General features: G+C 31.8%; 2 protein-coding genes across 2 annotated transcripts; one reads left to right on the top strand and one right to left on the bottom strand.

The window, feature by feature from the left end:
- Positions 1 to 429: 429 nt before the first annotated feature.
- Incenp (Inner centromere protein) lies at positions 430 to 4,325 on the top strand. Its single transcript, XM_018540014.1, has 7 exons — positions 430 to 1,038; positions 1,671 to 2,768; positions 2,893 to 3,063; positions 3,136 to 3,314; positions 3,390 to 3,771; positions 3,856 to 3,979; positions 4,067 to 4,325. The coding sequence occupies exons 1-7, from the start codon at positions 631 to 633 to the stop codon at positions 4,288 to 4,290; spliced, it is 2,586 nt and encodes an 861-aa protein (XP_018395516.1). The 5' UTR covers positions 430 to 630; the 3' UTR covers positions 4,291 to 4,325.
- Positions 4,326 to 4,680: 355 nt separating this feature from the next.
- On the bottom strand, positions 4,681 to 12,319 carry WDY (WD repeat-containing protein WDY). The gene is given in 19 exon segments (XM_018540034.1): positions 4,681 to 4,842; positions 4,943 to 5,031; positions 5,408 to 5,608; positions 5,675 to 5,852; positions 6,383 to 6,623; positions 6,734 to 6,993; positions 7,071 to 7,148; positions 7,223 to 7,480; positions 7,799 to 8,043; positions 8,260 to 8,379; positions 8,531 to 8,736; positions 8,817 to 9,024; positions 9,264 to 9,458; positions 9,540 to 9,711; positions 9,713 to 9,872; positions 11,666 to 11,870; positions 11,937 to 12,041; positions 12,121 to 12,214; positions 12,298 to 12,319. Coding segments are annotated over 18 exon segments (3,063 nt in total). The 5' UTR covers positions 12,184 to 12,214; positions 12,298 to 12,319; the 3' UTR covers positions 4,681 to 4,763.
- Between the last annotated feature and the right edge of the window lie 104 nt (positions 12,320 to 12,423).

Genomic DNA, 12,423 nt, shown 5'->3' with positions numbered 1-12,423 from the left:
CTGTTATTGATGCATTCTTTTAGATCATCCAATCAGGGTATCGATCATGATACTTTTTCCCTACGATGAAAAGTGAAAAATTTCTCCATTAACTACAATGGTAAAAGTTTTCACTTTTCACTTTTCATCGTAGGGAAAAAGTATCATGATCGATACCCAGAATTTTAGATCTAGAAAAATGCACCAATAACAGCGAGCGCTCACTCAACTGTGCTCAACTGTTGAGTCTGCTGAACGCACCCATTTACGGAACTCTAATCGATAGTAGCGACAACGGTGCACCCGTAAACTCGGGCGAATTAATAGCGGATACAGATGTCGCTAATGTTTCAATTCAAATTAAACGGAAAAAGTCGTTATCCTTATGGCGGCTGGCTGGGAGACTTTCATTTCAATCATCCAGATCATCCGTGAGCCCGCCAAAGAATAACCAGTGTTCAGTACGCAGCTCATTCAGTTTTGTGTCGTGATTACTATTTTTATTATTATTGTTGTGGTTGTATTATTTAGTGCTATTCCTCAGCAATGTTGCTGAGATTCGTATTGTTTAGACTTTAGATAGAATAAATTGCCAGACTCGTGTGTCTACCGCGAAGATTGATGTACTAGAATAAATTAATTTTTTCCGCCATGAATACCCGATCGAAAGACGAGATAAGAGATATTATTTGCAAGGACATGCTATTTATTCACAATCGTCGTGTGGAATTGTCGAATCGTCTTGCTGAGACTCTTGCAGACAATGTGTCCTACGTGCATGAGCTGTTCGCGCATTTATCACAATCGTCGTCCAACGTGCTTATGGTGAAGACGCCGAAGATGCTACGAAAGAAGGTGGTCCAGCGTATCGAAACTATACTCGAGAACGAGGTGTTTCAACAGGAAAACATCTCGCCAACTGCTTCCCTTTCTTCTGTCAATGAAGAGGATCAAAAGGAGAAAGTGATAGCGGGAGGTAGAACTAAAAGAGGAGCGTCTAAAAAAGCAGAGAATAATATCAAGAAACTAAGCTTTGTTCTGAATGATTCTAAAAAGAAGGTAAGTAATGATAATTTTCTATATCATATTTATGATATTATTAGATTGTTCTGAAAGTTGTTTTAATTTTCTAGCTCAAAATTGTATATACAATTGTATTCAAATGGTTACTGTATTTTTTGAGTTTCTGTGAGTTTTGTAATTTTTTTTTTGTACTTTGTGAGCCTTTCACATGCTCAAAAAAATTTACGAAAATTTTTGACTATCCTGGAAGTTTCAAGCTTCCCCTACAAACTCATTTTTTTTTTTTTTAATATTACAATTTTTAATATTACAATTTTTAGTATTACAATTTTTAATATTACAATTTTTTGTTCTTGAGTTATTTGTAAGCTAAGTATAGGAACATTTAATTTTAATTACTCATAATTTCGTTAAAAATTATTGCACTGCAATTAAAAAATCAGATTCTTAAAGCTCAAACTTTACTCTATCAAATGGTATAATCGCTAAATTTTAAATGTAGAATATACTATCTTGAGCTAGAAAATTTGAAACGAACTTTCCGAATAACCTAGTATAATATTACATTGATTACAAGTTATAGAATATTAAGGTATATTATGTCTGAGATTATTATATAACAATTTGTCATACAATGATGTATTATATAGAATTTTATGAATATTTAGGCAAAAAGAGAAAGTCGTAGTAAAAGGAAGAAATACATTGAAAGCAGTTCTGAAGAAGATAACAACGAGAGTGCTTCTAAGTATAGTAAAGTCGACGAAAATATAACAGAGGTAAAAGGAACCATAAAAAGAGTGACAAGGAAGAATTCTAAACAGATCACTCAGTCTACAGCTCCAATTAAAAAAGTAAAAACTGAAAAAGTAAAGACTGAACAATCTAAGGAGACCAATGAAGATGATAACTTTGAATCGTCAGTTCTACAACGCTCCAGTAAAAGTTCTAAAACTTCTCAGAAAAAGGAAGTGAATAAAGTTGATGACGCCATTGTCGCATCCAATAGAGATGACATCGAAGAACCATCTATATATGAAGATGCAGTTGGAAAACTTGTTCCAATTATGAATTCAACTCTAAAGAATAGTCTATTTACATCTGGAAAGGGATTGAATGCCACTGTGATATTAGAGCGTTTACCAAATCAACCACCAAAATTAAATGAAACAGTGGTAATTCAGAAGGCAATCAACACAAAAAACAGTACATCGAATGAAATGGAAAATACTAAGAACACACTGCCAAACAATATGCAATCACATAAAATATCTGCACAATACGATAATTATAATGAATTAATTACAGATGATGAATCATCGCCTGAAATAAAAAGATCAAAGAAACAACTTAATAAGAAGCAAACTACTAAAAAAGAAACAAAAGGTATGTTAGCAACATCTAGCGAGGATGAAATCCCTAATACACCAGTGCAAACACGCCTCAAAAACACAAATATGTCCATGGTCATACAAGAAAGTAAAATATATAAATCAAATGCATTATTTAGTCCTTATGCAAAAGAATCTGTGAAGAAACGGGTTGAAGCATTTGAACAAGCAGTTATCCACAGCCCAAAGGCTGTTGATGTAGATGCTCCAATCAGAATAACTAGAACGAAAACACGTGCAATGGCCACTGCAGAAATGCAGGCAGAAATAAAAATAACAGAGAAAAATGTTACGCAAATATTAGCTCGTAAATCGCTCGCTAAAGCTAAGAAGATCTCGTTAGCGAAACAAAAAAACAATAACGAATTTAAAGAGGTAAAGTAACAAAGTAAAAGAACCCATGATTAATTATATTTTGTAATTATTTTAAGCGCTGTTTTTTCTATTTTCTTTTACTGTTATAATTAATTAACAATAATTATTAAACTTTCTCTTTCAGAACAAAGAACAACTGCCAGAACGAATTAATAAATTACTGACTCAAACTGATAAATCACATATAAAAGTGCAACAGTTAAAAACAACACCTTTAAGCAAGACAAAATTGATACAGCCTACAATGTCTGTTAATCGTCTTCTTACCCCTTCAAACACCCAAAATCTTCTGAACGTAAGATTAATGCAAAATTTTATCTTTCTTAAATCACACTATGTCATATTTATTTCCATAATTTTATTTTAGTATCCAAAATCTTCCTCGCGTACCAATATCATTTCTAGCGTGGAGTCTTTCATTCAACCATCAAAAAATATTGCAACTTCTAATTCGATAGAAAAATTAGAGGAAAAGAAACGACACGAGGAGGACGCGAGAAAAAAGAAGGATGAAGCTTTGAGATTACTGACGGAGGAGAAAAAAAGGTATACAAAAATTTCATAATGCTAATCAAAAGATGTGTAGTTGGTACAATATCTCGATATATACTTTGTATATAGGAAGCGGCAAGAGAAGGAACTCAAAAACAGATTAGCAAGAGAAGCTAAGGAGAAACAAGAATTAGAGAAACGGCAAAAAGTCGAGAAAGAAAGGGAAGAGAAGGCAAAATTAGCTCTTTTGATTCAAGAAAAGCATCGTGAAGAAGCAGAGAAGAAACGTCTCGCCCAATTGCAAAGAATGCAGGAGAAGGAAGAACGTCGCAAATTGGAAGAGCAACAGAGATTGCAGAGGTTACAAGAACAAGAGGAAACGGAACGTTTGTTGGCCGAGCAAAGACGTCGTGAACAAGAAGCTGAAAGACGTCGGGAAGCGGAAGCAAGAGCTCAACAAGCCGCTACCGAAGTTTTGAAACAGAAACAGTTACTTGCGGCTCAAGCTAAAGTGAGTTATCTTTTATGTTGGAGAAAATTATTTAAATTCTATTTTCACTTACAACTAATAAATTGCTTACTTGATTTTTTGCAGTATAAGCAACAAGCTAATAATAAGTACCAAGGTAACGTGAATTATGTATTAGATAGTGAACCTGATGATGATGAATCAGATGATGAAAGCAAACCAAAGCACGAGATACCATATTGGGCGCAGGGTATGTGTACTTTCTTTATATTTTAAATCATCATTAAGATAAAAAAAAAAGAATGTAAATATAAGTTTTTTTTTTTCCAAATTGCAGCGCATATCCGCAAAACACAACTTGCGATGCAACAACACATTCCTGAGGCAATAATTTATAAATTCTTCGATACTCGTAAGTGCACGCCAGATTTGACCGAATTGTTCCATGGTATAGATAGAAATCGATTGAAGCGTACATCCAGTGCAATCTGGAAAACGCCTCCGCGTATTTCCATGATGGAACCTGAGTTTGTTGAACGAAAATTGCCTTTAAAAAATTGATGTTGAACAGAAATATTTAAGTGTGAATATAATCAGAGGCCTTAAGTTAGTACTGTATGCATGTGAAATGTAATGTTTTAATTTTAAGGCAAATTATTTTAATTCGACAAATATGAGATCGCGTTGTACGTTGTTATATCCTAATATTCATAGAACGATAATGTATGTATGTAGGCATCTTCATGACTTAATATTTTAAATTTTTATACTTATTGATATATCATCATACATACATATATTGTATTTGCTAAAGAGGACAGAAAGCCTATATGTAATTAGATAACCGATTTAGTGAGCAAATAATTAGATCAAAAATTAATTGTTACGAATATGAGTTTTACTAAATTGAGTCAATTAATTCTCTTTTTAATTTATACAATATGTAAAATATGTACTGTTTTAATATATATATATATACTAACATTTTATAAGAGTTTATAAGGTTCAAATAATGGAGAACATTGCGGTAGATTTCATCTCAAAGTGCCTTTGTCTCTTTGTATTACAGGAGAGCGCAGTGGTTTCATTGCTCTTCTTAAATATACTTTTTTACTGTAATTATAAATATTAAAATAATATATCAAAATATTCGACACGTAATACCTTGTGTGATATCTTATCAATGATTTCAAATAAAAATGAAAATCCATACGTAAGTTCTATTTTCTGTCCAAGCAGGAGTGTTTTCTGCGCCTCTACAGGTTTTAAAGAGTATATCGGTAAATACGTGTAAATTGGTATCTACAAATGTAAAATTTCTATAAGTTGAAATCGTATTATAGCGAATTCGATTGGATGCACTCAGTGCGCATTAAAACCACCGTACATATATTGAATGAAAAATGTATGTTCAATATATAAATATAAAAATAGATTAAATACACACTGAAATCTTGAATATATTTTGTGTTGTTAAGTAAAGTCTGTATTTTATAATTCGAAATATTTGCATTTTACATAGATCAAATAAATCAGTGTGCATCGACATTAACATGCATTAGTGCATCCAACCGAATCCGGTATTATATAATAATATATAATAAATAATAAGTATAAGTATATATATTGTATTTTAATACAATATATAAAAAATATATATATATATGCATATACTCACATATGGCAAGGTACTGTCTAATCGCAGGTATTTCTGATAGGTTTGTTCAGGCAACTGTGATTTATAATATGTCTCGAGCACAAAACTGTCTAATTCCTTCCCGTACAACATATGTCGCTCTTCTTCAAGAGTTTCTTTTGAAATGTCAATTTCCTTTTCCTCGATCTCTATCGGTCGTCGTCTCATACCACCATGAAGCACCTTTGTATCATCTCAAATGTATACATTGCGTTTCCGTATATATATATATATTTTTTTTAAATTTACTTTTAAAGTGGTAGAACTGGCAAATCCCCTAATAATATCTGCTGGAAGCTTATAATCCTCGAAATATTTTTGTATAGGCACAGTGGGCAAAATCGGAACCCAATCTCTAAACGTGCCCAGTGTTGATACATGACGACCTCCGTAACTCCACAAACGTACCGTGCGATCTGCACTACCGCTGTTATTTATTTAAACTTTTTAGTAAAGAGACGTACCTGTATCAATCTTTATAATAATTGAGGGGATGGACGGAATAAAACTCTAATAATTACGAAATCTTGATTTTGATAAAAATTAAAATAACTTGCTACTTTTTTACTATTCAACAAATGGAAACAATATTAAATGTACATTTATGTAATGTCTTTGAGAAGTTGTATATTATATAATATTTCTCTGTTATAATCAATATTTTAAAAGTTATTTTACAAGAGAAAATTTCTTAATATAAATACGTTGTACATCAAACATATTATTGTCGTACCATTTTGGTTCAGTCTCTGGTAAAAATTTCATTAAAATGATATAATTTATAGAAACAATTATATCTTTTTCCATAGATTATTTTGACCACTACAGGTCTTTCAAAACATATTCATATTGAACTAATATAAGCAACATCAACTCCTTGTTCATTTGCGCTAATCTCCGAAAAAAGCTTAAGTGAAATTATGCCTTTATTCTGTCCATCCTTTCAATTGTATATACCTAACTATCACTCGTGCGCTAGAAATAATTTGAAGAGAAGTAATTCCCAGCGTATGACCACGCACAGATGACAGTAGAAGTGGCAGCATTTGACTTCGTACTGCTCTCTTCGCTCTTCCATCTATTTTATCCTTCCATAAAAATGGGAATTCTAATCTCAGCAGCGGCATGCAAATTTTCGATGGATTTGGTAGCATGTAATTGGAGAGAAGCCAAACTTTTATGTACCCTACACTGTGACCTTCGCAGGAAAAGTTCCAGGAATAAAATTGCAAACATTCGAAAAAAAGATTTAGGCATTGAATTGCGAACAGTTGAGGATGTAATCAAATCTTTAGAAAGTTCCAAAACCTGTTACGAGAAATTGATTTTCTGAATCGGTAGCTAAGGACGTGGCACAGTCACCGACAGTGTGGATGACCGAGAAGGCTCCTAAAAATCCTGCTGCAGGATGATGCGTCCATACTTGCACCAAGCCGGAATCAAGGGCGACCAGTAATGTACCGACGTTGGGTTTCGTTTCTCGCGCGGCTAGAAAAATTATCGCTCGTACGGCAGTTACGCGAACAATATTCAATGCTGATTCTTGGTGGACACATGGAGTCAATTTTCTATTTCACGAAAAATATGTTTAAAAAACATTTCGACAAAAGAAACCTTTTTTTCTAGTCATAAGCGCATTATTTACTTAATTTGTTGATTGACTGATCTGTTGATCTCATCCAATTTTCCAAACTCTTTCTGTGCGTTTGTCATTCTCGGGTACCTATTAAGTCAATTACAAGTTGCCGATATTTACTGTATCAATTATTGTTCATGAAAATATCAAATTGACATCACCTTTTACTAACATCAGTCACTTGATATTTTCTAAAAGGCTGGCCCGTTTCAAGATTCCAGAGAATCAATTCTTCATTGTACGATCCGGTAGCCAACAGTTGCGGAAATTTCGCAGTCGAGCATAGAATGTCGTCGGTGTGACTGGTCGTCCAATACTTTTTGCACATATCAGACTTGAAAATCGACAATTCTGTCACGTATTTATTCCAGCCGCAGCACAGAATTCGATTTTCGTACCATGCGACGTTCGTAATTTCGCTGCAGAAAAAAATATATGAAATAAAAATTTAATATTTATATACTTTTTTTTATATTTTTATTATTTTTCATATTTTACATTTTACGTAATGAGGACGTTGACCTTATTTTTTTATTCACTCTGTGCGAGTGATCGAATTTATCATAATTCAAGTAATTTTGTTTTCAATTATAATTATGCAATAAAAAACTTTTGAAAGAAAATTATATAAATAATTTTTCCCAAAAAAAATCGTAATATTTTCCAATTACAATACTTTTGTAATAATGAAATGTCACATAATTTGTAATAATAAGAATAATTATTCAATGTTGTACCATTGATGATCAACCATCATATCGCGTATACAAACTCCGGTATTGTAATTCCATATCTTCACTGAACCATTTCTTGCGCCAGTCACTAAAAAATGCTCCGAATTATCGAAGCAAGCTGCCGTGATTTCGATGTCAACATATTGTCCGTATTGTATAATACTATGAGCGTGTGATATCAAACGTAAACGACGTCCGTACCATGGATCCCAGATGACGATGCATGAATCCAATCCCGTAGAAACAATCTATATACCGATAAAATGACAAATATTATTTACTGTTTTATTGAACAATATATTTGTTATTTTATTGGACTGTGCAACTGTTTTATTAAACAATTCAATTTTCATTAATGATTTTCGGATAAAAGAAGAAGTTACCACACGGAACAGCTGATTATAGAGAACACAACTGACGCCCTTGGTATGCGTATACCCGTCCGAGGTTTCCTCGTTAATTACATGCTCGCAAACGAGGACAGCTATCATCATGCTGGCAATAATCATCGTACAGGTCAACGTGTTGAATACTACGGTCATCGGAGTGTATTCACTTAGCTCACGGGGTAATTTGTTGTAGGTCTGTTTACGAAATGTATCTTCTATTATTTATTAAAAGAATATATATTATATAGGATAACTTCCTATGTATTAAATGATAACGTAAGCGAAATAAAATATTTAACAGAAAGGAGACTATTATTGTATCTATAAGAGCTATAATTTTTCAAACCTGAATGCAGCTAAGAGCTGGAACATCCCATACTTTTACGCATCTGTCTTTCGACAAGGAATAAATGCGATTGCCGGCATTAGTTACGACAAGCGCGCAGATAGTCGATCGGTGCCCTGATAGAACAGCATTTGCTTTCCCAGGGACAAACGGATTCCAAATTCGAACCACACAGTCTGGTCCACCCGTTACCAATATATGACTCTCTGAAAAAAATCATTACGTTTTAAAAGCGGATTTAATTTACATTAAAATCTCCGTATTCGATTGCAAAGCGACAGGATACCGTCGCAGAGCGTGAAACAGGATATTCCCATGAGAACTTGAAATTTATATTGCGTCCTTGTTCCACTTGCATCGAAAACGCACAAAGAACAATCAGAGCATTGGCTACTCGAAACAAATGCACGTAAGCTTCCATAATAAGCTACCTGGCTCGTCCAGTTTGTATGTATATTTTTGAATTCTATGACATCGAATCCTTGTAGCTCCCCCTAATTGTAATAATCTTTTAGCAAATTTTCCGCAAAGTATTCAACTACATCTTTATGGAGCAAAGCTTTAATTTGGGTTTGGAATAAAACTTAATTAAATGTAAAACTATTTTGGAGTTAGTGCAATAAAACAATTATTCACTTTAGAGGAGGCTTCTCCAGTGTTCTTGACCTTGGTATATGTATTGTTAAGATCATGATCCTGAGTGACCTACTTCAACAGGTGTTATTATACTTACTTTGATGACATTGTCGTAACGGAAAATGGCCAAGTCACTTGCGGTATATTGCTTGAAAGGTCCTCTATCTATAGGGTTAAAGGCCATGATTGTAACAGACCCACTCGTATCACCCAGGACGATGTAAGAATTCTCGTACATATTTTTACTGAAGTAGTAGTGCATGCAAACAACTGCATTTTCCAAACTGGATATCTAGAAATATCATTTATTAATTATAATTAATGGATATATGGATAATGATACAATTTTACGAAATCTGGATTGATCATTGACCAGTATGCGAAGATCAAACTTTTTTGCCGCGACATCGTAAAATCTCAAATCGCATTCCGTTGAACTTGTACACACCATCTGAACATCTGGTAGTACAATCATATCAGTTATAACAGTAGATTGCACTTTTAAGAACGCTGCAAAAAAAGCACCGAAAGTGTTAGTTGAAGATGAGAGAGCAGTTAATAAGAAATACTAACGATTCTTCGATTGCACAGTACGTTCGTAGTTAAGATCTAATGACCAGTAATTAATCACTCCTTCTCGGCTAACAGTTAGATAACAACCTCGGCGGAAACTTGTGCTTCTGTCCTAAAAATTAACATAATAAATCTACAATAATCGTAAAGACACACAAGTAGACAGAATTTTTTTTTGGAAGAGTGATCGATATAAAAATGATTATCTCATCCTTGTTTAACATTGGCGAACAACAAGGACGTACTGATACACTGTGTCACATACCGTGTCATCTGTGTCGTTTGTTGGAAGGCATTCAAAGTCGATCAATTTTGTTTGTTAAAAATCAGAAAGTTTTTCCATTATAATTAAGAAATATATTTCTCTAACATATACTCCAAAATATAAAAAAGTATTACTATTGAGATATATAATAGTGAGCTTTCTCTGACAAAATGTAATAAAAGAAAAGTTAATTGAATCGCGTATCAATCTTGGCAAAAAAATTTTTATATTGTAATATTTTTAAGAACTTTTAATATTTAAAATTTATTAATATAAATTCACATACAATTTTATAGAAGCAGCACCTATGATCCAGCTTGACCGTTATTACGATTTGTTTCTTATTGGTTTTAAAATGTTTTAAGATTACTAAATATCCTAAACTTTTTCAAATTTTAAAAGTTTTCGTGGAAAATTATAGAAATCTTAAAATGTTTCTGTGAATTTATATACAGGGTCAGGCATCTAAAATAGATCAATTCGCTTGTTTTTGATGATATGAAAAAGATGTTCCAGATGAAAGTATAAATAATAATGAGATTAATCAATTGGTGTAAAGAAAACACATATTATAGTTGCTTCAAAAAAAGAATATGTAAATAAAATAGATAATATAATTTTTTTAACAAATTGATTAAAAATAAGAGAAAAGAGCCAATAATTTTTTAAAAAAGATATATAAATGTAATTAACTCAAAATCGTAATACATTCAACAAACAGAGTAAAATTCGCAAGTAAGAATTCGCACATACGTTTCGACACCGATCGGGTCATTTTCAATGTTAAATTTAAAATTAAGTGTGTATATAATTAAGTGTGTTAATTCTATTATACACACTTAATTTTAAATTTAACATTGAAAATGTGACCCGATCGGTGTCGAAACGTATGTGCGAATTCTTACTTGCGAATTTTACTCTGTTTGTTGAATGTATTGCAATTTTAAGTTAATTACATTTATATATCTTTTTTAAAAAATTATTGGCTCTTTTCTCTTATTTTTAATCAATTTGTTTTATACTTGTTGAGCCTTCTATTAATTTATTTTATTATAATTTTTTTAGATAAGTAACTATTTGTTTTCTTTACACCAATTGATATTTGTCTCATTATTCTGTTCATAAATGTGTTAAGGTATGTTTATTAAAAAATTAATAGTTTATTAATATTTTTTATTTAATAAGATTTATTATTAAATATTTTATATCAATATATGTCAGAATAAAGTGTAAATTATTATTTTTTTTTATATCTATACCTTCATATTTTTATATGCAAAATTGTAAAAGAAATTTTATTATGTAAAATAAGTCACGTACTTAGTTCCATTTTAAAATACAATATGACCAAAATATGTCCCCTCGAAACCGTTCCCATTTTCATGTGAAACATTTTTTCGTCAAAAACGTAAGCGATCAATTATTTAGGTAATCTGTTTTAAATGCCTTACCTTGTAAATATTAAGAATTTTAGAGAAAAAAATGTTTTTCTAAAATTTTTTTTACACTTTTAAAAAGTTCTAATTTATATAAAAAATCAGAGAAATTTTTTTAAAACTTATAAAATTATGTAGAAATTTTGAAAAATTTTGAAATTTATATAGAATTCTGAAAAATTATAGAATAGTTCTAAGAAATTTTTCACCAGGCAAATTTTTAACGTTGACCGCATACTAGTAAAACTTCCGGGCAAAATGTAATTCTGCACACAGGAGTGCGATGACGCGTTCTTAACAATTTGGGTAAATCCATTAACGGCGTTTCCAACATTTGCGACCTCAAACTAGTGTCTGTATCCCGAAATTCTATCAGCAAGTAAGAAATGAATTCGTCCCACGTTACCTTGTCATTAAGTCCCGTATTTATCTGAATTGACAATTATATTTTGAAAGACATTTAAAAAAAATTGGAAGAAGGCAACGGTTAACTGACTTTGTTGAAGAAAACTTGAAATTTGTCCTGTGACATTTTTATTTCAAGGATGTCTCGAAAAACATTATATAGTTGAGAAGAGTCCATCTCCCCATTTTGTGTTGCCTGAACATATCCAATTACATCTTTGTGAAAAAATAATCATAAAATTATTACATTTTTGCGAAGAAAAATGTCTAGTTACCAAGAAAGCATTGTGTAAACGTGTTAAAGATTGCTCGGTACATTGCTCCTTTATAGTTTTCATCCCGAAAAATCGCTCGAATGCTTCTTGTATACTACAATAGTAATTCTCACATACATAGTAAATAATAATTATATAAATTGTCACAATAACAAGTTAGCTATTTTTTTCACTAACCTTGGATCATTTTTATTAATAAATGCCATCGCAATTTTCTAATAAATGAAAAAATAACTTGGTTTCTTAGATTAAGAGCATATCAAGAATGCATTTGATAATTTTATCCATTCACGTTCCTAGAAA

Source organism: Cyphomyrmex costatus, unplaced genomic scaffold (assembly GCF_001594065.2).
Source record: "Cyphomyrmex costatus isolate MS0001 unplaced genomic scaffold, Ccosl1.0 scaffold23, whole genome shotgun sequence".
NCBI classification, from domain to species: Eukaryota; Metazoa; Arthropoda; class Insecta; order Hymenoptera; family Formicidae; genus Cyphomyrmex; species Cyphomyrmex costatus.
Note: the sequence above shows the minus strand (reverse complement) of the source record. Positions and strands in the feature narration are given on the sequence as shown.